We start from the raw sequence: 27,632 nt of genomic DNA, 5'->3' as shown, positions 1-27,632 counted from the left end.
TCGAAGACAGACATTTCAGAATTGGGAGCATCACAGGATGGTCTAGTCCTACTGTTCACTGCTCACCCTCATTTTGGTAGCGCAGGCCTAGCTAGCGCTTTCTTCTTATTATATCTGACCATGTTCCATTTCAACTCTGCTACTTTACTGGAGGAATTTAAAGTGATTGATGCACAAAGTAAACAGCAGTATCGGTCCGACTTCCGCAACAACTAAGGGATGGATTCAATCGGTATCGTTATACCTCGATTGAAAAATAAAGGCAATGTCCCTGCGTTCCATGGAGACTGGATTCACGGCAAATGCTGCATATGTCGGCTCAATGGGAAATGACCTTTACATTTGAATGCATTTCAGAGACACGGACTGAATCCAGCCCTAAGAGCACAAAACTCAACTTCTTGGCTTTTGTTGACTTGCAGTTATCACGTTGCAGCAGAGGTGAACCTGTGCACACGTGCAAATACTCTGTGTGAGTCAGTGGAGGCTGGTGGGAGGAGCTATAGCAGGACGGCCTCATTGTAGTGGCTGGAATGCAATAAATGGAACGGAGTGAAACGTGGTTTGATATCGTTCCATGAATTCCATTCCAGCCACTACAATGAGCCCGTCCTCCTATAGCTCCTCCCACCAGCCTTCACTCGTGTGAGTGCATCGTCGTGCGTCGCGCTCACCTGCAATATCTTCGGTTCCTCCTGATGATTGTAGCAACATCATCACGCTGAGTTTCAGTTTAATCTTCAATTCACAAATTGGGATTTACCCATATTGGTTTCAATGAGTCGAAATCAGATTGTACAGACCCCTGTATCTGTCCAGTGTGTAGTAAGAACAGCTGAACATATGCATTCAAGTAGAATCCTAAATTCCATAGTCATTCCATTTGAACAGTAGTAATTTTCATAAATAATCTGTACTCCCTGACAACATAATCAGTAAACTGTTTTTAGAGGCTGACTCTAATCTGCATGAATGTCCCATTGAGAGACAAAATATAGCAGTGTGTCGGCGACAGCGCCATACCTTCAAGTGTGCGTTTGTGTGCGACTCGTGATTCCACCAATGCACTTCCGAAACAATACAAAAGGGAGACATGCTTGGTCTATGGTGATGTGTTCAGTACTGGGAGCTAGTACATATAGTGAAGTACTACTGTAAAAAGTGATGGAAGCTGGACTGTAGGGACAAATCCAATAAAGAGGGGCCTATAGAGTCCTTTCTGATGGGTGGAGATGTGACAAGCTGCCAGCTCATATGCTGTTGTGGTTGAGTCACTTCACTGTGGGTCGCGGGTCCCTCTCGCCCCCATCCCTGGCCTCACCCCACTCGCTCACAGCCTCGTTTGAGCCATTAGGGCCATGGCAGAAGACGCCCCGCGTTTCAACCCACCGCTCCACTCGCCCAAACCCCCACCCGCCTCTTCCCTCTGCTACTCCATCCCTTCACCCTCTCTGCGTCTTATAGACAACCTGCCATGACACGTTGGCTGAGGGTTAACTGCACCACGCTACGGTGTTTAGGGTGTGTTGTGAAAAGCCCTCCCTGGCAATGTCATGATTACATGTCTGTCCATCAGCCAGCGCGGGAGCAGCTCCACGAAGACACACCAGGAATTTGAAGGGGTTAGCTGTATTTGCACGAGTGATTGAACTGAAGTGATTCATCAGGAAACTCAGTCTCACATTGATAAAGCTCAAGGGAGTCGAATGCATAAGCGTCTGTGAGTCGTGTCTTTGTGTTGTGCAACTTTGACGTATCCGTTTCAGTTTCAATACTTCCCAGAGAATCTAATATTTGATTGTGTTATGCCTTGCCCTTTTAGCTGGCAAGGAAACAACATTTCTTGGCTGGTAGGACTGTTTTGTCTGGACTTTCTGCCTGCTTACCTACAATGCAGAGGCAGACAAGTGTTGGGTTTCCCCCATTTCTGGTAAATAACATCTGTAGGAAATACAAGGATTACAACTGGTTTGAAACAGCCAAATTAGGCATTGTAATGCTCCAACAGTGTTGTAATCCTGCAGGAAACCTGAACACGGCACATGTAGTGATACCATCGCTCAAAGTTGAGTTTGAATTTAAAAGGATCTTTTGTTTAGATGGTCATTCGCTTAGTTCTTGTTCTCAACACCTATGTTTTCATTCTTCGACAGCGAGAGCCCAACATAATCAATGTGGGTTGAGAATGTCTATACCACCTGTGCTTTCTGAGAAATATCAATGCTGTAGCTAGATTGTGATGAGTGTGTTTCATGAAACAAGGGGAGCGGTATAGGAGGAGAGAGATGCAGGTTGACTTGGCTGAGGATTCACCCTTAGGGCAGATGTGCTAATGGGAGACGATGGGGTCTCTCTCTCTCGAACACACACACACACACACCAGAGCTATGGTTATGAGGAGGGCACAGATGTAATGAGATCGTGATCCAAAGTGATATAGGGTGGATATATGGGAGACGTGTGTGAGGAATTCATAATTGTGTCCCAAGATTTGGCATGGTGAAATGGTTAGCCTAAATCCCATTCAGTCACTGGATATAAATGGGATATACCGGTGTTACGTTGATATTAAAGCTAGACTCAGCGAGGCGACGCCGCACGCGCGAAGTAAGTGTCAATTTCTGCAACAACTAAGAATGTTGAAGCAGAGCTAAGCGCCGCAGCTACGTTGTAGCAGCGCGAAGCACACCCATGCACATCGCGCTCATCTAAACGGCATAGTCTACCTTTAGTGTTATGCTTCCATCTTTACAGTTTACAGGTATTGATTGTGATTTCCTTTTAGACTGATGCCAAAGTAATGGTATTAAAAATGGGTAGGTTCAGGTAGAAGATTTGTTTTTTTACAGGATATGACATTACTACAGTGACAAGCAGACATACACGGCGGCACATAGACATTTGGGTAGCAGCTTTATTTTTGTGCAAGTCTCTTAGCACGTGTCAGAGACGGGGGTGTGCTTTGCAACAAATGCTTTACATTAGAGTGGGCTTGGCTGCATTGGTCACAGTGACCCTGCTATTCATGCCAATTCATAACATGGCTGCTCTGGTTCTATGTCCCCATGGCTGTCCCCATCTGAAACTGCCTAGGTCCCATGTCACCTCCCTGACCTGTCATCCCTGTGACTATCTGTTATATTATCATTCAGCCATCACAATGAGAGATATGGTCATCAAAAGACAGACGGTATTCGATCGGTGTGAGGCATTGGCTGAGTATTTGCGTTGCTTTCCCAGTCGATGCCTCTCGCCTGTCCAGTGAACCGTTCGTAAACAAAAAGCAGGCACCACAATGTAAGTTGCTTCAGCAGCTGTATGTTTCATGCCCACTAAAAAGTGATTTGATAAGGTGTGTGTAATTTTTAATAACTTTACACATAACAGAAACAAGTAATATCAGCAGGTAGGTGAAAAACAAGCAGCAAGTGTTTTTCCCCCTCCAGAATTCATAAAAACAATACCTAAATCCATTAAAAAAGAAAATCCATCCAATCCTTGATAACTTGCCACCATGCATTATGTAAGGCTTTAGTTCCCTAATTGCGCTAACAAACCTAGACTAGATGACGCTGTGTAATGGTTTAAGCTAGCTATCTCTAATCAAAATCGTTCTCGAGCTAGCAAACGTTGTACTATACAGCTCACTAGGCTTCTGCATGTCTTACAGTGTTAAACAGAGGTAGTAGATAGTAGGGATTGGTAAACGTCGCCACAGAACTAGTGCAATGGCAAACTGATAAGACATATAGAACCTTCATTGCTGGTTTATCCCTGGATAAGTATTACTGCTGGCTTAAGTTTTATTGGTGGCTTGGCATATATGAAAATGGCTCAGATGGTATGTCCTCCAATAACCCCTTAACAGCTTTCCCCTATATTGTTCTCCCTATCCCTTATGCTACTGATCCAATCCTCCAACTCCATACAACTACTCATCGGTGTCCTGGAAAAATCTCTAACCCCACACCCACCTTGTTAAACGACTCAACTGATCATCGACACCTCGAATAGCTTCATCAGACATGTTAGCACTGGGCAATTAAAAACTGCATGCACACAGTATTACTCTCAAAGACCAGGGGGTTGGGGACCACTGAGTGAGAGGGATTGTGTTGGCATGGATCATTGCTGGTTTGGATGGGGGGGTGCTAAAGCAGTTACATAAGGGATGGTTGAGCTGTTGGGGAAGAGCTTGGGCTGTTCTTTCAGCTGTTCCCTGAGGGCCCCGGTATCCGTGGCCCTCCAGACGTGGAGGGCTGTACCGGCCGAGAGAACCAGGAAGAGGAGGAAGGCGGTGGGGTAACCCACCCAGTCCACCAGACCCCCCGCCAGGGCACTGAACATCAGCTTCCCCAGTACCTCCAGGGTGGACAAGAAACTGTAGTGGGTGGCCTGTCGGGAGAAGAGGAGAGGGGAGAAAGGAGAGGGTTAAGTAGGGGCGAGGGCAGAGAAAAAAAAAAAACTGGACTCTGGTGACATTTTTGTCTCAGGTATGTGGTCATCGCTTGTCTTTTAACTGGTGTTTGCGAGAAAAATCAGTGGGGAGACAAACTCCCACAAAAAAAGGAGGAGGGACAGGAGACAGAGAAAATGAAGGAAATACTACAGAAGAAGACAGGAACCAAAAGAGTAATTGAAGAGGGAGCCAGAATGATAAAGCTTGAGATTTGTCTCCAATGTGTGGATGGAGGCCAGCTGGTGATTGGTATCTGGGTCCAGGCCTGCAGGCTCTTAGAGGGAGAGAGGAGAAAGAGAGAGAAATAGTGAGAGAAAGAGCAAGAGAGAGAGACAAGACCAACACAGATTACCTAACATCCCAGACTCTACCTCTCAGGCCCACAGCAACACAACATAACTAACGGAGATTCGTGGGTCTCCACCCTCTACTGACACCTACACACGGTGCAACCCTATTCCATACACTCATGTGTTTACTCCAACAGACTTCAAGTGTGCCAATGTTGGTATTTCGAACCATTATTATTATTTTCAAAAAGCGTAAAAAAATAACCACTTTAAAATTGGACATACAGCAACAATTGCAAAGCGTACGACATTAAATTACACAATTTAAAAAGCCCATTTCATTGAAAATGTCACAAACTGGACAATCTTTAGCAACTTACTTGGAGGAGATGGTGATTGGGTCTAAATAGCTGTATGGTGTTTGGTAGTCTAGAGGTTAATAGCATTGGGCCAGTAACCAAACGGTCGATGGTTCAAATCCCTAGCCGACTAGGTGAAAAATCTGTTGATCTGCCCTTTAGCAAGGCACTTAAACCCTAATTACTCCTGTAAGTCGCTCTGGATAAGTGTGTACTACAATATAAATTCAGTGTAATTTCTCCCAAAAGTCACTCTTTTCGCATACAAAGACAATTTTCTCAGATACATCTGTATTCATCACATTTAGTGTGGTTATCCTTAGATATATTCTCTGTAATTGTTGATATTTTGTCAATTTTTTATTCTAGATAACATTTTCTTTGAAAACATGCACTTCAGCATTAAACAGATAGAAAGATTAAAAAAGTATTTATGGACAGGTCAGGTCCTGGAGTGTCTTAACAGAATGAAACAAAAATATTTAGGCATACTTCATCCAGTGTCCAGAAAAAAAAATTGCGCGATATGCAAATATGTGCATATTTAATGAGACATTGCCTCATTTGCATATCTTAATAAAATATTTCAGAAAAAAAATGGAAATACAAAAAAGTTATTGGTGTTTGTACATTCAACTGGTAAAAGTTGATTGTGATATCATTAAGGGTAAACAAGTACCCTATGAGTGTGGTGCCTGGCCTTAAACCACCTCCACAAACTACTAACCACTTAACAAAATGTATTTATTTCAGCACAAGACACTAAAGCATCTGCTGTGGCATGCAGTGCTGGCTACGCCGAAATCCACATGAACAAAGTGAAAGGAACCTAACTCAATAAGAGGAGTAGGTTCCCTTGGAAAACATTGTTGAATGATTACGGTGAGCAGATGACTTCGATTATTAAAACTTTGTGCAGTGAAAAGGCCTTCGTTTGTTGTGCCTTTGACGCTGTGTAATATAGCTCCTGTGTGGCTATGAGAAACTTAGCCAGTTACCCGACTCGGACAAATGTCACTGGTGGCAAAATGGGCGAGCTGTAAAGGAGACATTTCCCAGGCATCTTTGCTGGGTCTCAGTAGAGTCCAGTGCTGGGTTGAACCGGGTTCACACAGCCGGAGCGCTTGTAGACCCGAGTTAAGTGAAGTGCTTTTATTCGAGCGAACTTGTTTAAGGGATTCCGTTTCTCTCTCCTGGGCCCTCGACAAGCACTCATGGTATCAGCTTTCCGTCACTGGATATGACCTTAAAATAACAGGCAGCTATATGTGTCATGAGAACATTTCAAATTAACCCCGGAGGTTATCGCCTGTCTTTATCATCAAGGATTTGTGATGAGCTTTGTTTCATTAGCTTTTTCTTCCTTAATTGCTCAGACACAGCCCTGTATCCTCCTTGGTGTAGCTTTCCTAGTCGCCGACTCCTTGGTAGAACCGAGGCAACTCATCACCTTCAGAATTGATTGAGTGATGTTTGAGAGGCTGCAAACGGATCACCTCCAGGCAGCGATGGCCCAGTTTGAGTGGGACAAAAAATAAGTTATGTCAAAGACGAGGGGGAGAGAGAGAGAGAATGAAAAAGAGAAAAAGGGAGAGAGGGAGTGAAAAAGAAAAAGGGCTTGTCAGTCCCAGATGACGGGTGGGTGTTGTTGCTTTGAGGAGGGCTACCTGTCCTGCCTGTTGACACCACAGGATATGACCTAACTCCATAGAACGAGCACTTTAAAAAGAGAAAAGTGGGGAAAGCAGAGAGGGTACAGAACAGAGCAGGTTAGCCTGGTCTCTTTGTTGCGTTTGTTCACAGCCAGGAGTTTCTGTTTCGATGGCTTACATAACAGAGCACCCCTGTGGCCGCGACGGGGTTCGGACAAACCCTCATCCTCTTAGGTAGAAGCCTCTCCTCCAAGCTGAGGTAAATGGCTGAGAGCTCCATTCTGTAAATGTGTGCATGACCTTCAAAATGTGGGGCAACAACAAAAATGTAAACAATGGAGCAAATGCATCCCTATGACATTTTAAAATTCCATGAGAATATCTTTATGTATTAAAACATGATGTCAAGCTGAATATAATTTGTTTCTCACACCTAGGACCTGACTTGGCCATGGGAAATGATGTTCTAGGTGTTACTTTTCTTTACATCTGAACAGTGTAGCTGGGAACAAACGCGTTACATTCATTTCTGGAACTAGGTATCTTTCATGTATTTTCTTTAAAGATTCCACCTACGCCTCTGTGAAAATGTTGCCTTTCATCTAAACCAGCTTTGGCAAGGACTAAAGCATGAATATTCTATTGTTGTCCAACACCAAACTTGTCCTTGTCGTTATGAAAAAGTATAAACACAAAAACGACAGTCTAAGTCTGCATGACATCGCCGCAGCCTGGTCCAAATAGCATAGCTACCTGCTCCATCTTTTCACCCCCCCCCCCCAAAAAACCTTGAGTTTAAAAATGTCAATCTACCAAGCAAGGCAACTAAAAATGGGCAGAGCAAACCTGTTTTGGTTATTTCTGGTACACTATATGACCAAAAGCATGTGGACACTTGCTTGTCGAACATCTCATTCCAAAATCATTGGCATTAATATGGAGTTGGTCCCCCCTTTGTTGCTATAACAGCCTCCACTCGTCTGGGAAGGCTTTGCACTAGATGTTGGAGAACTGCTGCGGGGACTTGCTTCTATATAGCCACAAGAACATTATGCTTGGTTCGCAGTCGGCGTTCCAATTCATCCGAAAGGTGTTTGATGTGGTGGAGGTCAGGGCTCTGTGCAGGCCAGTCAAGTTCTTCCACACCGATCTCGACCAACCATTTCTGTATGAACCTTGCACATGGGAGTATTGTCATGCTGAAACAAGAAAGGTCCTTCCCCAAACTGTTGCCACAAAGTTGGAAGCACAGAATCTTCGAGAATGTCATTGTATGCTGTAGCGTTAAGATGTTCCTTCACTGGAACTAAGGGGCCTAGCCAGAATCATGAAAAGCAGTCCCAGAGCATTATTCCTCCTCCACCAAACTTTACAGTTGGCACTATGCATTGGGGCAGATCGTGTTCTGTGGCATCCGCCAGAACCCAGATTAGTCCGTCAGACTACCAGATGGTGAAGCGTGATTCATCACTCAAGAGAATGCAGTCCAATGGCGGCGAGCTTTACACCACTCCAGCGTCGCTCGGCATTGCGCATGGTGATCTTAGGCTTGTGTGCGGCTGCTCGGCCGTGGAAACCCATTTCCCGCCGAACAGTTCTTGTGCTGACGTTGCTTCTCGAGACAGTTTGGAACTCGGTTGCAACACTCACTACAGAGGACAGACGATTGTTACACGTGTTTCAGTACACAGTGGTCCTGTTCTGTGAGCTTGTGTGGCATATCACTTCGCAGCTGTACGGTTGTTGCTCCTAGATGTTTCCACTTCACAATAACAGCACTTACATTTGACCGGGGAAGCTCTAGCGGGGCAGAAATTTGACAAACTGACCTGTTGGAAAGGTAGCATCCTATTACGGTGCCACATTGAAAGTCACTGAGCTCTTCAGTAAGGCCATTCTAATGCCAATGTTTGTCTATGGAGATTTTATATACATATATGTATTCAATTTTATATACCTGTCAGCAACGGGTGTGGCTGAAATAGCTGAATCCACTCATTTGAAGGCAGGGTAGCCTAGTGGTTAGAGCGTTGGACTAGTAACCGGAAGGTTGCAAGTTCAAACCCCTGAGCTGACAAGGTCGTTCTGCCCCTGAACAGGCAGTTAACCCACTGTTCCTCGGCTGTCATTGAAAATAAGAATTTGTTCTTAACTGACTTGCCTAGTAAAATAAAGGTAAAAAAAGATACTTAAAAAATAGCTTTTCATTCAGCAGGTTTGACCTCAAACTACAGTACCATTGGAAATTGCTGTTGAAAGTTCAATTTATATTCCTAAAACTTCAGTTGAAAATGATGACATTGCTGCGTCCTGTTGATAAGATATACTGATAATGTAAAAACAGTTTTAATGTGTCCAAATTAATAAGCCATTAATAAACGAGGATTCCGTGAAGCTGCCATCAAGGAAAGGGAAACAAATCTCTTTTTCTTCAACAAATCAGGACCCGCCATAGGATATCACCAGTGTCAACGGTTGGCTCTTATTTAAGTGAGAGTTAAACTGTCAAGTCCGCTTATTGGTGTGTGATCAGCGACTTTTATAGAGAGATCGTCCCCAATTACACGTACCGTTTGTGACAGAAAAGTCCTGAGACCCCCAGCTAATATGACAGAAATCAGCATTACAAAACCAAAGATATTGGTCTGTTTTAAGCTACTGAACTTGTGTCATCGTGCTGACTATAAACGCTTATACTAACATTACCAATCTGAGGTCAAAAGGATGTGGTTAAGACGTCAGCTTGTGTAATGTAGTAACACATACTGTCCACATGGAAAGTAGCGCCATTTACATTGTATATAATTATACATGGCAAAATATTTCAATGTCTTAATTTAAGATCGTAAATGAAGCAAATTCACATTTGTTCAATGATCAAATATTTCTCACTAGTTTAACCATTTCGAGAAAAACAAAATACTCACAACTAAACCAGGCGCTCTAGACTAGAGCATCCATAGGATCTGTGCAGCAGCCAGACAATGTTTTGGTTCGGATTAAATTGCGATTTTGTGCCACTGGTCTACACACAATACCGGACAATGACAAAGTGTTTAGGCATTTCTTACAAATATATATATAAAAAAAGCTGAAATGTCTTGAGTCAAGAAGTATTCAAACCCTTTGTTATGGCAATCCTAAATACATTCAGGAGAAAATTACAGTGCATTCAGGAAAGCATTCAGACCCATTAACTTTTTACACATTTTGTTACGTTACAGCCTTATTCTAAAATGGATTCTTTTTAAATTCACACTTATGAATCTACACACAATACTCCATAATGACAAAGCAAAAACTGGTTGAGAAATATTTGTAAATGTACAACAAATATTACATTTACATACATTTTCAGACCCTTTACTCAGTACTTTGTTGAAGCATCTTTGGCAGTGATTAGTGCCTTGAGTCTTCTTGGGTATGACGCTACAAACGTGGCACACCTGTATTTGGGAGTTTCTCCCATTCTTCTCTGCAGATCCTTTCAAGTTCTGTCAGGTTGGATGGGAAGCGTCGCTGCACAGCTATTTTAAGTCTCTCCAGAGATGTTTGATCGCGTTCAAGTCCAGGCTTTGGCTGGGCCACTCAAGGACATTCAGAGACATGTCCCAAAGCCACTCCTGCATTGTCTTGGTTCGGTGCTTAGGGTCGTTGTCCTGTTGGAAGGTTAACCTTCGCCCCAGTATGAGATCCTGAGCGCTCTGGAGCAGGTTTTCATCAAGGATCTCTGTACTTTGCTCCGTTCATCTTTCCTTTGATCCTGACAAGTCTCCCAGTCAATGCTTCACTGTAAGGACGGTATTGGCCAGGTGATGAGCAGTGCCTGGTTTTCTCCAGACGTGACGCTTGGCATTCAGTCCAAAGAGTTCAATCTTGGTTTCATCAGACCAGAGAATCTTGTTTCTCATGGTCTGAGAATCCTTTAGGTGCTCTTTGGCTAAATCCAAGCGGGCTGTCATGTGCCTTTTATTGAGTAGTGGCTTCTGTCTGGCCACCATACCATAAAGGCCTGATTGGTGGACTGCTACAGAGATGATTGTCCTTCTGGAAGGTTTCTAGTCACCTCCCTGACCAAGGCCCTTCTGCCACGATTGCTCAATTTGGCTGGGCAGCCAGCTCTAGGAAAAGTCTTGGTGGTTCCAAACTTCTTCCATTTAAGGATTATGGAAGCCACTGTGTTCTTGGGGACTTTCAATGCTGCAGACATTTTTTGTACCCTTCCCTAGATCTGTGCCATGATACAATCCTGTCTCAGAGAATTCCTTCGACCTCACAGCTTGGTTTTCGCTCTGACATGCACTGTCCACTGTGGGGCCTTACATAGACCGGTAGATGTCTTTCGAAATCATGTCCAATCAATTGAATTGACCACAGGTAGACTCCAATCCAGTTGTAGAAACATCAAGGATGTTCAATGTCTCAAAGCAAAGGGTCTGAATACTTTTTAAAATAAGGTATCTGTTTTTAATACATTTGCTAACATCTCTAAAAACCTGTTTTCGCTTTGTTATTAAGGGGTATTGTGTGTAGATTGATGAGGATTTTTTTAAATGTATTCCATTTTAGAAAAAGGCTGTAACGTAACAAAATGTGGAAGTCAAGGGGTCTGAATACTTTCCGAATGCACTGTGTCTGCAATGTTCCTCAGTCGAGCAGTGAATTTCAAACACCGATTCAACCACAAAGACCAGGAAGATTTCCAAAGCCTCACAAAGAAAGGCACCTATTGGTAGATGGGTAAAAATAAAAAGCAGACATTGAATATCCCTTTGAGCATGGTGAAGTTATTACACTTTGGATGGTGTCTCAATACACCCAGTCTCTACAAAAATGCAGGCGTCCTTCCTAACTCAGTTGCCAGAGAGGAAGGAAACCGCTCCGGGATTTCATCATGAGGCCAATGGTAACTTTAATACAATTACAGATTTTAATGTCTGTGATAGGAGAAAACTGAGGCTGGATCAACAACATTGTTGTTACTCCACAATACTAACCTAAATAACAGTGTGAAAAGAAGGAAGCCTGTACAGAATAAAAATATTCCAAAATATGCATCCCGTTTGCAATAAGCCACTAAAGTAAAACTGCAGAAAATGTGGCAACAAAATTAATTTTATGTCCTGAATACAAAGCATTATGTTTAGGGCAAATCCAACAGAACTCATCACCGAGTACCACTCTTCATATTTCCAAGCATGGTGGGGGTTGCATCATGTTATGGGTATGCTTGTCATCGGCAAGGACAGGAGTTTTTTTTTTAGGATAAAAGGAAACCGCCAAGCACAGGCAAAAATCCTAGAGGAAAACCTGGTTCAGTTGGCTTTCCAACAGACCCTCAAAGACAAAATGACCTTTCAACAGGACAATAACCCAAAACACAAGGCCAAATATACACTGGAGTTGCTTACCAAGATGACATTGAATGTTCCGGAGTGGCCTAGTTACAGTTTTGACTAAAAATTGTCTTGAAAATCTATGGCAAGATATGAAAATGGCTGTCTAGCAGTGATCAACAACTAACTTGATGTGAAATTACTGTATTGTACAATCCAGGTTAGAAAATCTCTTAAGAGATTTACCCAAAAATAATCGCTGCCAAAGGTAATTCAAACATGTATTGACTCAGGGATGTGAATACTTATGTAAATTAGATATTTCTATATTACATTTTCAATAAATTTGCAAAAAAACAAATAAAAACTTGTTTACACTTTGTCATGGGGTATTGTGTGTAGATAGAATAGATTATATATATTTTTTTACCTATCCATTTTGAATTCAATCTAACAACAAACTGGGGAATAAGTCAAGGGGTATGATGAATACTTTCTGAAGGCACTGTAGGTACTGTATTGACAGGTGTGTAGAGAGTGGCTCTTACCTGTACACTCTCCTCCGCTCTCTGTGTGCAGTGCATCATGGTTGTGAAGGTGAGCGTGGTGATGAGGCCGCCCAGGAAGTGCTGAACGCTCAAACTCAACACAGCCATAACTGAGGGGCAGAAACACAGCCTGAGAAACTTGACACGTCTCAATATGACCGTAGCACAAAGCTGCGAGACATTACGGCACATCCGGTTCTACGTTAGCGCCATTTAAAATCTCCCTTTTCGCTCAGAAATTCCTACTGGATGGATGGTGTGAGGAGAGCTCTGTGGCACAACGTGCATCAGAGGAGACTGATTTGTTGCTGAACAAAGGTAGAAGTGTGTGGGGGGGGGGGGGCGTCTCCCCGCGTTCCCCCAATCAAGTCGTTCCCTCTCAGGAGATGAGAGCAGAACACAGGCAACACAGAGCATCTCTCAGCTCCCACTGACGGTGAATTATTCACCAGAGATGTCGAGTTTTGCTGAATAAGACTTCTCCATTTCATAAGATTCAGAGAGCGAGACACTAACTCAGCTCATCAGAGTGAGAGAAGGGGGTACTCATGTAATATTAAGAATTTTGCGGCAAAACATTGTCACATTTTTGGATCTTTGGCATCACAAGAGGGAGGCCTCCACTTCGAGGTTTCCAGAGTGAACAGCTCAACAAAGGTTCAAACAGGTCACACAGACAGCTTCTGTTCTTCGTTCAGCTTTCCTTCATTTGCATGAGATTAAAACGGAGAGAGCAGAGAGGGGGGGATCTGAGATTTGTAGATCTACAAAGATATTCTAGTGTATCCTAGCAGTGAATCCCTTTCATTCTTTTTTGACAACAATAATTATTTGAATCCCCTTTCTGCTTGGCTGGGGAGCATGCATGGCTTATGCAACATACTGAATGGACTTTGGGACGGCAGGTAGCCTAGTGGTTAGAGCGTTGGGCCAGTAACCGAAAGGTTGCTGGATCGAATCCCCGAGCTGACAAGGTAAAAATCTATTGTTCTGCCCCTGAACAAGGCAACACCATGCTGTTCCCCGATAGTCCGGCATTGTAAATAATAATTTGTTCTTAACTGACTTGCCTAGTTAAATAAAGGTTAAATAAAAAAGAATATATAAAAAAATGGAGTATCAAATGTTATGTATAGACCTAAATGTGGATGGTCGCACATGACACAACGTGTTATTTGCCTCGCCATGGGGACAGGGGTTTATGTGGGGTTAGAGGACGCAACCTGGACATCCATGAATCGACATATGCGAACGTGAGGTGATTACCTTGAAAACAACGGTCGGACATCTTGGACGCAGTCCCCAGTTCTGTATACCCCAGTGGGTTAGAGTGCCGCATGTATGGGTATCCGGTAAAGTCCATCCCGTGCAGCTTTCATGTACAAAAGCGGATCGATCTGGGAGCCCTGTGGGTCTAATATTCATAGCTACCTGTATGAGTCAGTGAGGCTACATCGAGGTGCCTGCCTTCATTCATCAGTCCCACAGTCACCTGCTCCCACATCGTAAAAGGAAAAAAAGATATCGAGCTACGGATGGACAAATAAATGTGGCTAGAGGGGGACTAGGGACGCGCGTGTAAGTCGAGATCAGTGGCTAAGGACAGGCTGGTTAGAGTCAATGATGTACTTGTATGTCCATGGTTAAGTGGGTGAACTGATGCCTAGTCAAGAGTGCGGTCGGGTCTTCTCTCACCTTTCATGAGTGGGGAGGGTTCCAGCACAGTCAGGAGGGAACTCTGGAACACCATGCTGACCGTCCGCATTACAAACACCCGCCTCATCAGAGAGCCAATACTGTGGAGACACACAAGACAAACAACGAGTCACACTCTTAAAATAAAAAGGTTCCAAAAGGGTTATTTTATTCCCCAAAGAGGAAACCTTTTTGTTTCCTGGTAAAAAAACAAACATTTCTGGCTCTGTGTGTGGAAAGGGTTGTACATGGAACCCAAAACGGTTCTACTTGGAACCAACAAGGGGTCTCCTATGGGGACAGCTGGAGAACCCTTTTAGGTTCTAGATAGAAAAAATTGTGCTAAGAGACAAATGCAATTTGACACACACACACACACACACACACACACACACACACACACACACACACACACACACACACACACACACACAGATAAAGAATACTGTGAAGTATGTGCATGCTAACAAAAACAAACACAATATTTCCCCTCTACAGTTGCTCACACGAGTGAGCGCATGCACACACACGACGTGTCGCCAGACGCTAATCGATTCCCCAATAGTCTAAGAGCTTTGTCTCCCGGTGGGAATGGCTCATGTGGTAATCAATAACCTAAGGACCTCCCCAGCGTGGAAGTGAATTAATGACCATCAGGACACTCGCCCTCTTAGAGCAGTGTGCGTTGTGTGTGTGTGTGTGTCACCTAGGGATTACCACTGTGGCAATCATTCTCCAAAAAGGTCCCTGTCAATCAGACGAACCTGGCCCGTGTCACTGTCTGATATCTATACAACCCATCTGACATTGAACACAGTTTAGTTTGAACTCAGGCTAATGTGAGCATACAGTCGGTTTCATAAGAATTCACCCCCCTTGGATTTCTTCACATTTTATTGTGTTACAAAGTGGGATTAAAATGGATTTAAAAATGTATTTTTTTTTGTGTCATCTACAAAAATACTTTGTAACTATCATGTCGTAAAAATGTATGTAAAATGAAACACTAATATAGTTTGATTAGATAAGTATTCACACCCCTGCGTCAATACAAGTTAGAATAATCTTTGGCAGTGATTACAGCTGTGAGTCTTCTTGGGTAAGCCTCTAAGAGCTGTCCACACCTGGACTGTGCAATATTAGCCTATTATTATTTACAAAACTCTTCATGCTCTGTCAAGGTGTTGGGGTGTCACGGCTAGAAAGTCACTTTCACGTCAAGCCATGGATCTTCAAGCAGATTTACGTCAAAACTGTAACTTGGCCACTCAGGAACATTCGTTATGTTATAGGTTATTGTCCCGCTGAAAGGTGTATTCCTCCACCAATGTCTGATTAAAAGTAGGTTTTCCTTGAGGATCTTGCCTGTGCTTAGCGCCATCTTGGTTTATTTTTGTCTAGCATATTTTTGTCTAGCATCTACCAATCACTATCCTTCTTCATGAGGCTTCCGATATGCTCCCTGTTTTTTTGTTTGTTGAATCTGTGCTGTATGTATGGGGGACAGAGGAAGGGGTAGTCATTAAAAATCATGTCAATCCCTGTTATTTCACACAAAGTGAGTCCATGTAACTTATGTGATTAGTTAGGCAAAATGTTACTCCTGAAACTAGTTTAGGCTTGCCTAAACAAAGGGTGTGAATAATTATACTATATTACAGTTATATATTATATATTACAGTTATTTCATTTTTATTACATTTGTAAACGTTTGTAGAATTTTCTTTTCACTTTGACATTATGGAGTATTTTGTGTAGATCAACGGGGAAAAAAAGGCACAATTAAATACATTTCTATACCACTTCGTAATGCAACAAAATGTTAAGAAAGAAAGAAAAAAAGGGACATACCTACAAACTATCCCAAAATGGTATATCAAATAGAATCTGTCTCCTTCTGACATTCTCAGTCTGTAAGCCTACAGGACCTACAGGGTCCTTCCAACCTGAAAAACAATCTGCTATCATTCACATGCTAAAGACATTCTTTCCCTTCGTTCATTATTCCCTCCCTTCTCAATGACACTCTTTGAAATCGGTCTCTCTGGGGAGTTGCCGTAGTGATGGGGCGAGAGAGGAGAACCTGCCTCGCCACTGACACCTCACACTGGCTAGGCCCCGATACCATATAGGCTCTCAGGTTGTGTGGGAAAATACATACGCAATGTTATTTATAGATTGCATTACATCCCATGTGCCGAGGGCGGAAGCTATAAAGTGAAGCTATGGGCAGATGTATGGTCTTATGCAATGCAGGATGAGTTAGGGTACTGTATGCGCTGTAATGGTAATTGCTGAAACTGTAAGGTTAAGTAGCAATTGAAAGGAGTATTCAAAGCGCTACAGCTGAGGCACGGTAGTGATATTGTGTGTACAGTGATAACTGCTTAATGACTTCAGCCCAGATTTGATGTGCAGGTGCTTTATTTCAAAACGCACTCCACATGGCCAAAAGTATGTGGACGACCCTTGGATTTGGCTATTTCTGCCCTGCTAGAGATGCCCCGGTCAACTGTAAGTGCTGTTATTGTGAAGTGGAAATGTCTAGGAGCAGTAACAGCTCAGTTGCGAAGTGATAGGCCACACAAGCTTACAGAACAAGACCACAGAGTACTGAAGCGCGTAAAAATTGTAAGTCCTGGGTTGCAAACACTCACTCCCGAGTTCCAAACTGAGCTTCATGAAATTGGTTTCCATGGCAAAGCAGCCGCACAAAAGCCTAAGATCACCATGCACAACGCCAATTGTCGGCTGGAGTGGTGTAAAGCTTACCGCCATTGGACTTTGGAGCAGTGGAAACATGTTCACTGGGGTGATGAATCACGCTTCACCATCTGGCAGTCCGACGGACGAATCTAGGTTTGGCAGATGCCAGGAGAACGCTACCTGCCACAATGCATAGTGCCAACTGTAAAGTTTGGTGGAGGAGGAATATTGGTCTGGGTCTTTTTTTCATAGTTCAGGGGAGGCCCTTTAGTTCCAATGAAGGAAAATCTTAAAAACTACAGCATACAATGACATTCTAGACGATTCTGTGCTTCCAACTTTGTGGCAACAGTTTTGGGAAATCCCTTTCTTGTTTCAGCATGACAATGCCCCCATGCACAATGTATAGAATGTATAGATGTATAGAAATAGTTTGTTGAGATCAGTGTGGAAGAACTCTGGCCTGCACAGAGCCCTGACCTCAACCCCATCGGACACCTTTGAGATGAATTGGAACACCAACTGCGACCCAAGCCTAAGCTCGCAACATCATTGCCCGACCTCACTAATGCTGTTGTGGCTGAATGGAAACAAGTCCCAGCAGCAATGTTCCAACATCTAGTAGAAAGCCTTCCCAGATGTAGAATGATGGTGAAGAAATCACAACGATGAAATAACACATATGGAATAATGTAGTAACCAAAAAAATGTGCTAAACATTTCAAAAATATCTTATTTTTGAGATTTTTTGCCTTGATGACAGCTTTGCTGTTCCCACATATGCTGAGCACTTGTTGGCTGCTTTTCCTTCACTCCGCGATCCAACTCATCCCAAACCATCCCAAATGGGTTGGAATCGGGTGATTGTGGAGGCAAGGTCATCTGATGCAGCACTCCATCACTCTCCTTCTTGGTCAAATAGCCCCTACACAGCCTGGAGGTGTGTTGAGTCATCGTCCTCTTGAAAAACAAATGATAGTCCCACTAAGAGCAAACCAGATGGGGTGGCGTATCGCTGCAGAATAATGTGGTAGCCATGCTGGTTAAGTGTGCCTTGAATACTAAATAAATCACTGACAGTGTCAAAACTGACACCTCTCCTCCATGCTTCACAGTGGGAACCACACATCTGGAACCAAAAATCTCAAATTTGGACTCATCAGAACAAAGGACAGATTTCCACCGGTCTAATGTCCATTTGCTTGCGTTTCTTGGCTAAAGCAAGTCTCTTCTTATTATTGGTGTCCTTTAGTAGTGGTTTCTTTGCAGGAATTTGATCAGAATCCTGGAAAGCTTTGTAGTCTAGTCAGATCTGCTTGTGTGGAATCAGAACCTTAGGTCCTGCGGTATGTGGACTGCTATACAGGGCATTCTGCCTGATTCATGCAGTCTTCTCTGAATAGTTCATGTTGAGATGTGTCTGATACTTGAACTCTGTGAAACATTTGTTTGGGCTGCACTTTCTGAGGTGCAGTTAACTCAAGGCAAATATTTGCTACTTATATTTTGATTTATTTCATAGTTTTGATGTCTTCACTATTATTCTACAATGTAGATAAAATAAAATAAATAAATAAATAAATAATAACTCCTTGAATGAGTAGGTGTGTCCAAACATGTGACTGAACTTGAGGCTATTGGGAGAAAAAAAGATGAGGTCAAAGAGAGTTCAACTTACACTGAGTGACATTTTGCACAGTATAAAAAACAAAGATCTATGATCTCTTTAAATAAAAAATAAAAAAAGACAATTTCTATTGACCTAAACAGAAGTTGTTGATTATTGGTGGATGGTTTTGCATTATCATATGTAGAAGTTACAGGGCCTAGTGTTTCTGTTGGGGCCTGTCTCCTTACCTCTCTAAGAAATATTGGAGGCTACACAGCATCTCTCCATTCTGCTATCATACCACACATCTCACACTGGGGGGCCACACACGGAGACAGAGAGACAGAGAGAGAAAGAGAGTGAGAGAGAGGGGCTACACAGCTCTGAGGGCTGTGTTCACTTCCATTAAAACACACATATGCAAATGCACGCACACATACACACATATACACCCCCGTGTGTGAAGTGGAGGTTATGTGATATCTGTGCCACAGAAAGGGATGCTTCTGAGACATGTGAAGCTGAAATGGGCACTGTAGATAACAGACAGATGATTTGAAAACAGCTGGTGAGTATTTCAAATGAGTTACAAAACAAGTCATGGAAGCATGTGAGTTAGGTAAAGCTGAAATCAGAGTGTTGCCTCTGAACGCTTCCTGAACTGGAAACGCTACCAGGGGCGTGTTGCCCCTGAACACTACCTGAACTGGGAGAGCAGCAGGCCGCCGAGGGAGGAGCCACAGATGGAGAAGCCCATGGCGATCACGCCGTTCCAGAACCCCAGCTCGCGTGCTGTCATGTGATTGTCTAACAGGAAAAGAGGGAACATGGTCACCGCTCCCTGCTCACCTATGGGTGGAGAGAGAGAAAGAGAGAGAGGGGACACCCGTTAGAGTTAAGGTTAGACAAGCGAGAGGCTTGTCGCAAATCAGTTCATCTGTAAATCTATCTGCAATACAGTCCTGTGTCAACTACAATGGATTAGCCATTGTAGGGGGGGGGGAACACACACAAACATCTACAATCCACCTTCCTGTGACAGAGCTATTCAAACGATAAGAGGAAGAAGACAATGGTGTATTCCTTCCATGTGAATGTAAGACAACTCCAATGTTCTTGAACACGGTGACAGTGCACAAAAGTAGTTAACCTGCTTAATAGACTGTCTGGACACTGTTATAGTAGTGCTAATGTCTTTTCAAAATGAAACAGCACACACTTATTCCTAGATAGTGTCAATAATAGATGTTCAACAGGAAAAATAATATCCTCTGCCATTTTTCTAAAGGGGGGGGACAACAGAAAAACGCAAAACTTCCTCACAACACAAGTCTCAGTCACAAGAGCTCTCGGTTGAAATAAAAGTTTTGCCAGGCAGACAATTGTCTTTCTGTCGCTGTGTGGCGTCAAAGACGGGATAATGTACTGCCGAGCGACAGCGTAAAATATTCAGCAACACCGCCATTATTAATGGAGAGTGACTTCACAGAGACAGGAAGACTGAGCGCTGAGTGACAGCTCAGAGACTACTGTCAAAGAGACGACACACACAGCCACAACTTGGCCAGGAGAAAAACAAAAATAGACAGAGAGAGAGAGAGAGAGAGAGAGAGAGAGAGAGAAAGCCCTTCACATGAAATGGAGAAGGAAATCAAAGAGTTCAGAGAAGCTGCTGAAAACCTCCCGGCGCGCGGGAACGCTGCGACGACGCACGCGTAAACGTTCTGACAATGCTGTGTGACAGCCCAGCTAAATGTGTGTCAGGAGAATGAGTGGGATAAACAGAGGTTGCGATGATGACATATTCATCACATTCAGCATCTACATCTCCTGTGTCTGTCTCTACGAGGCAGATCTAACGTCAACAGCTATTCATCTACATCTCCTGTGTCTGACTCTACGAGGCAGATCTAACATCAACAGCTATTCATCTACATCTCCCGTGTCTGTCTCAACGAGGCAGCTCTAACATCAACAGCTATTCATCTACATCTCCTGTGTCTGTCTCTACGAGGCAGATCTAACATCAACAGCTATTCATCTACATCTCCCGTGTCTGTCTCTACGAGGCAGCTCTAACATCAACAGCTATTCACCTACACCTCTACGCAGACGACACCATTCTGTATACTTCTGGCCCTTCCTTGGACACTGTGCTATCTAACCTCCAAACGAGCTTCAATGCCATACAACACTCCTTCCGTGGCCTCCAACTGCTCTTAAATGCTAGTAAAACCAAATGCATGCTTTTCAACCGTTTGCTGCATGCACCGGCCCGCCTAACTAGCATTACCACCCTGGACAGTTACGACCTAGGATATGTGGACAACTATAAATAGCTAGGTGTCTGGCTAGACTGTAAACTCTTCTTCCAGACTCATATCAAACATCTCCAATCTAAAATCAAATCTAGAGTCGGCTTTCTATTCCGCAACAAAGCCTCCTTCACTCACGCCGCCAAACTTACCCTAGTAAAACTGACTATCCTACCGATCCTCGACATCGCCGATGTCATCTACAAAATTGCTTCCAATACTCTACTCAGCAAACTGGATGCTGTTTATCACAGTGCCATCTGTTTTGTTACTAAAGCACCTTATACCACCCACCACTGATGACCTGTATGCTCTAGTCGGCTAGTCCTCGCTACATATTCGTCGCCAGACCCACTGGCTACAGGTCATCTACAAGTCCATGCTAGGTAAAGCTCCGCCTTATCTCAGTTCACTGGTCACGATGGCAACACCCACCCGTAGCACACGCTCCAGCAGGTGTATCTTACTGACCATCCCTAAAGCCAACACCTCATTTGGCCGCCTTTCCTTCCAGTTCTCTGCTGCCTGTGACTGGAACGAATTGTAAAAATCGCTGAAGTTGGAGACTTATCTCCCTCACCAACTTTAAACATCTGCTATCTGAGCAGCAAACCGATCGCTGCAGCTGTACATAGTCCATCGGTAAATAGCCCACCCAATTTACCTACCTCATCCCCATACTGTTTTTATTTATTTACTTTCTGCTCTTTTGCACACCAATATCTCTACCTGCACATGACCATTTGATCATTTCACTCCAGTGTTAATTTGCTAAATTGTAATTATTTGCCTACCTCCTCATGCCTTTTGCACACAATGTATATAGACTCTTTTTTGTTTTTCTACTGTGTTATTGACTCGTTTATTGTTTACTCCATGTGTAACTCCGTGTTGTTGTCTGTACACACTGCTATGCTTTATCTTGGCCTGGTCGCAGTTGTAAATGAGAACTTGTTCTCAACTAGCCTACCTGGTTAAATAAAGGTGAAATAAATAAAGACAATTTAAAAAAATCTACATCTCCTGTGTCTGTCTCTATGAGGCAGCTCTAACAACAACAGCTATTCATCTACATCTCCTATGTCTGTCTCTACGAGGCAGCTCTAACAACAACAGCTATTCATCTACATCTCCTGTGTCTGTCTCTACGAGGCAGCTCTAACAACAACAGCTATTCATCTACATTTCCTGTGTCGGTCTCTACGAGGCAGCTCTAACATCAACAGCTATGCATCTACTCTACTACTCACCATCATCAGTTTAAACATGGGAAACGTTTTAACATCCAACGGTGTAGGTAGTTTGACCATTTGTAATTAGGGCAAGACTTTACATAAATGGTCAGTCTGTGATTTCCACATCCATTTTTTGACTTGTAAATGACTGATATACACCCATTGATTCCTGAAGAATATAACTTATAACTCATGGGCTTAGTTCAATTGTCGTACCCCATCAGATCCCAAAATATAAGCTTGATTGACTTCTTTGTTTGTAGGCAATGTTGGTCTTCAACACTGTTTAGCCTCAAAATATGGTTATAATTATAAATGTGGAGCTCATGGATGGTCAGTCCTTGTAATTCTATACATTTGAGAGTGACTACATTTCTCCAACCCCATCGCTCAGCTATTTAACAAAACACTGACGGGGTGAACGCTTTACCGTTAATGGAACTGCAGATTGCCTTTCAAGAGCCTGCAGGTATAATGGTTTAAAAACACATTATAAGCACTATAAGCCTTTATAATGTCTAATAAACCACAGACTACTGGTGCAGTTCATACTTCCTACACCCATGTCTTGATTCTTTACCGGTGGTTCGGTCTTCACAGAGTTCAATGCTGAAAATCCATGCAGACAAACACAACAAGGCTGATTATTCATTTATATAAATACTCTCAAAGCAACAATTGTCATTTTCAGAGGATATTTCATTAGGCATCCACAAAGAAGAAACTAGTTGAGAGGGGGACAGACGGACGGACGGACGGACGAGACCAGACCAGACAGACAGACAGAGAGAGAGAAGGGGTAAGGGAGAGAAACAGACAAACGGAGAGAAGGGGTAAGGGAGAGAAACAGACAAACGGAGAGAAGGGGTAAGGGAGAGAAACAGACAAACAGAGAGAAGGGGTAAGGGAGAGAAACAGACAAACGGAGAGAAGGGGTAAGGGAGAGAAACAGACAAACAGAGAGAAGGGGTATGGGAGAGAAACAGACAAACGGAGAGAAGGGGTAAGGGAGAGGAACAGACAAACGGAGAGAAGGGGTAAGGGAGAGAAACAGACAAACAGAGAGAAGGGGTAAGGGAGAGAAACAGACAAACGGAGAGAAGGGGTAAGGGAGAGAAACAGACAAACAGAGAGAAGGGGTAAGGGAGAGAAACAGACAAACAGAGAGAAGGGGTAAGGGAGAGAAACAGACATGGTTTGAGAAAGGAAAGGGAGAAATAAAGAGCGAGAGATTCAAGCGCGAGAGGGTGAGGAATTTGGTGCAGGGGGGCGGGCAGAGGAGGGCTGACAGGTTGCTGATGGAAAATGAGAGGTGTTTGTGTGTGTATGAGCGAGCGAGATAGAGAGGAAACTGAGCTGCACTTCCTAACTTCCTGCCCAATGTATGACCATATTAGAGAGACATATTTCCCTCAGATTACACAGATCCACAAAGAATTCGAAAACAAATCCAATTTTGATAAACTCCCATATCTACTGGGTGAAATTCCAGTGCGCCATCACAGCAGCAAGATTTGTGACCTGTTGCCACAAGAAAAGAGCAACCAGTGAAGAACAAACGCCATTGTAAATACAACCCATATTTATGCTTATTTATTTTCCCTTGTTTACTTGAACCATTTGTATACTGTACATTGTTACAACACTATATATATATATATATATATATATATATATATATATATATATATATATATATATATATATGACAATTGTAATGTCTTTATTGTTTTGAAACTTCTGTATGTGTAATGTTTACTGTTCATTTTTATTGTTTATTTCACTTTTGTATATTATCTTCCTCACTTGCTTTGGCAATGTTAACACGTTTCCCATGCCAATAAAGCCCCTTGATTTGAATTGAGAGAAGAGGGGGATCAGCATGAGAGGGGAGGGGGGGGTTGAAGGGTCAATGAGGACACAGAAGGATCACAGAGTGGTCACATGAAGCTCAGACAGAAGAGGCCAGGATCAGAGGGGATCACGGACACTTGGGAGATAACAACAAGACACAACCCACCCTGGGGACACGATACAGAGAGAACCAGTAAAACACAAATCTACAGTACATAAACCATCCATAGGGAATAGAGACCCCACACACTCACATGACCAGCCCTACTGACACACTAACAGCTATCCCCACAGGTGAGCAGGGTGTCAAAGTTTGTTGACCCCCTAAAGGACTAGGGTGAAGCATGGGAAAAATACTGTGTGTGGCGCTATTGACCAAGGGTAAAAGCCAGGCAACCCCCAGATGGGTCACTTTGCTACAATGCTGTTATGTTACCAACTACGTTTTACTCCCATAACCACATGAACTATAACCAAATGTTCCCTCTCATTTTCTTCAGCACGGGGGCGAATTTCAGGTCTGCTGAAAGCAAACTTGAACTTCATGAAAATGTCGTGCCACTTCCGGTGGGCATTTACTGTGAACACCGAGGCTGTACCCGCTTTAAGTTAAGTTATAACAGTTTTAACAGTAGCCAAGTAGGCTATTTGATCATAATGTAGGCCGACCAGAGAGGCCTACCATCAAAAGCAATGGAGAAAATGCATCCCATAACATTTTAACATGGAAATAGCTGTTCTATCATTCAGCCTGCAGTAGCAGCCAATGTGTGGTGTTCAATATAGGCCTACAATCTACTTAGGGCTTGACAATTGCCAGGTCGCAGATGTAAATGAGAACTTGTTCTCAACTAGCCTACCTGGTTAAATATATATATATATTTTTTTTTAAATAACTTGTTTATCCACTTGTGTTTCAGACAAGGTGACTGGAAATGTGTTTGATGCAAGACACCACTTTACAAAATAAAATGCATTATTATTCCCATACCATTATTAGAGAATCAGACAAATGACACAACGCTCCGCCTATTGGCTACTTAGCTTTTTCAAGAGGTCTCAAAATACAACATTTGCCCTTTAAGAGACCAAAAACAATTCGCTTTCCGACTTGCTTTTCAACGACGACTAGAAATGCACACATTTTGTGCTCTTGTTAGAAGCAACCACTCCCTCGTTATTGACTAGAAATTGGCTATAATTGAGCTAATAACTCACTAACTAGCAAAGAATATGAATAAATGTGCACGTGCCACTACATGCATCTCTCGCTTTGATCTCAGTTAGCCTAGTGGTTAGAGCGTTGGACTTGTAACCGAAAGATTGCAAGATCGAATCCATGAGCTGACAAGGTAAAAATCTGTCATTCTGTCCCTGAACAAGGCACTGCTCCTAGGCCATCATTGAAAATAAGAATTTGTTCTTATCTGACTTTCCTAGTTAAAGGGTTAAAAAAAAACAAGCGCATCTACTCTCTTCCCCTCATATTGTAGCCTAAACACAGCCCAGTTCAAAGTGAATGGCACAGATGTACCGTGCATTCAGAAAGTATTCAGACACCCTCACTTTTCCCATGTTACAGCCTTATTCTAAAATGGATTACATTGTTCCCCCCCTCATCAATCTACACACAATACCCCATAATGACAAAGATAAAAACAGGTTTTTAGAATTTTTGAAAATGTATTAAATTAAAAAAAAGAAATATCACATTTACATAAGTATTCAGACACTTGACTCAGTACTTTATTGAAGTACATTTGGCAGTGATTAAAGCCTCGGGTCTTCTTGGGTGTGACTCTACAACCTTGGCACACCTGTATTTGGGGAGTTTCTCCCATTCTTCTCTGCAGATCCTCTCAAGCGCTGTCAGGTTGGATGGGGATTGTTGCTGCACAGCTATTTACAGATTGGATTCAAGTCCGGGCTCTGGCTGGGCCACTCAAGGACATTCAGAGACTTGTCCCGAAGTCACTCCTGTGTTGTTTTGGCTGTGTGCTTATGGTCGTTGTCCTGTTGAAAGTTGAACCTTCGCCCCTGTGTGAGGTCCTGAGCGCTCTGGATCAGGTTTTCATCAAAGATCTCTCTGTACTTTGCTCCATTCATCTTTCCCTCAATCCTGACTAGTCTCCCAGTCCCTGCCACTGAATAACATCCCCACAGCGTGATGCTGCCACCACCATGCTTCACCGTAGAGATGGTGTCAGGTTTCCTCCAGATGTGACGCTTGGCATTCAGGCCAAAGAGTTCAATCCTGAACAGAAAATATTTTTCTCATAGTCGGAGTACTTTAGGTGGAGTTTGGCAAACTCCAAGTGGGCTGTCATGTGAATTTTACTGAGGAGTGGCTTCTGTCGGGCCACTCTACAATTAAAGGCCTGATTGGTGGAGTGCTGCAGAAATGGTTTTCCTTCTGGAAGGTTCTCCCATATCCACAGAGGAACTCTGGAGCTCTGTCAAAGTGACCAACAGGTTGTCACCTTCCTGACCAGGCCCTTCTCCCCCGATTGCTCAGTTTGGCCGGGCGGCCAGCTCTAGGAATAGTCTTGGTGGTTCCAAACTTCTTCCCTTTAAGAATGAGGAGGGCACTGTGTTCTTGGGGACCTTCAATACTGCAGAAATATTTTGGTATGATTCCCCAGATCTTTGCCTCGACCCAATCCTGTCTCGGAGCACCGTGAACAATTCCGTCCATCCCCATGGCTTGGTTTTTACTCTGACATGCATTGTCAACTGTGGAACTTTATATAGATAGGTGTGTGCCTTTCCAAATCATGTCCAATCAATTGAATTTACCACAGGTGAACTCCAATCAAGTTGTGGAAACATCTCAAGGATGATCAAAGGAAACAAGATGCACTAAATTTTGAGTCTCACAGCAAAGGGTCTGAATACTTATGCAAATAAGGTATTGTTTTTTAATACATTTGCAAAAATTTCTAAAAACCTGTTTTCGCTTTGTCATTATGGGGTATTGTGTGTAGATGGATTTATAAAAAATATAAAAAACGTCAATTTTAGAGTAAGGCTGCACGCAACAAAATGTGGAAAGAGTGAAGGGGTCTGAATACTTTCCAAATGCACTGTATATATGGCAATGGTTATTTGCATATAGGCTTACTTGAGCTCTGATTGGTTATAGCGCACAGGTCTGTGTAGAGTAGGGGTCTGTCATGCCTGTCGATACAATAGAACCCTACTCCAATGTCAAATTGGGTGTCAAATGAAAGCTAAGAGACTATATTTTTGAGAAATGAAGGCATATAGTATATACATTTTTCAACCATTTTCATACCCAGAAATTAGGAATAAGCAACGGCTTTGATTTATGGTAAAACAGATGGAAAAGGGGTCTTGGACAACATCTACCAGAAAAAGTCATAAAAGGTATTATAAATACATAAATGTTTAGAACCCCTGCCAACTAATATCAACACATAGATTTAGTTTTGTAGAAATGATTTGCTTTTGGTAAGTTTAGTTAGTTAACATTGCCATGTGCCTTGTAATTCTGTTTAAAGACGTTTTTCCTATTTCTCTCCCTCGTGAGGAGGAAGTATAATGAAAGTTCACA

The 27,632-nt window shown here is 43.0% G+C and overlaps 1 protein-coding gene across 4 annotated transcripts in view; it reads right to left on the bottom strand.

Annotated features, from left to right (window-relative positions):
- Positions 1-2,896: 2,896 nt before the first annotated feature.
- mfsd3 (major facilitator superfamily domain containing 3) overlaps positions 2,897-27,632 on the bottom strand; it is a 35,798-nt gene continuing 11,062 nt past the window's right edge. For all 4 annotated transcript variants that reach the window (XM_064937706.1, XM_064937707.1, XM_064937708.1 and 1 more), the window contains exons 3-6: positions 19,356-19,503; positions 14,340-14,440; positions 12,645-12,754; positions 2,897-4,395 (exon numbers count right to left, since the gene is read on the bottom strand). In XM_064937706.1, coding sequence (XP_064793778.1) covers positions 4,126-4,395; positions 12,645-12,754; positions 14,340-14,440; positions 19,356-19,503 — 629 coding nt within the window. In that variant the 3' untranslated portion in view covers positions 2,897-4,125. The remainder of the gene's footprint in view (positions 4,396-12,644; positions 12,755-14,339; positions 14,441-19,355; positions 19,504-27,632) is intronic.

This window comes from Oncorhynchus masou, chromosome 25 (assembly GCF_036934945.1).
Source record: "Oncorhynchus masou masou isolate Uvic2021 chromosome 25, UVic_Omas_1.1, whole genome shotgun sequence".
Taxonomy (NCBI): Eukaryota; Metazoa; Chordata; class Actinopteri; order Salmoniformes; family Salmonidae; genus Oncorhynchus; species Oncorhynchus masou.
The sequence above is the reverse complement of the archived record's forward strand: the minus strand, read 5'-3'. Positions and strand labels throughout refer to the sequence as shown.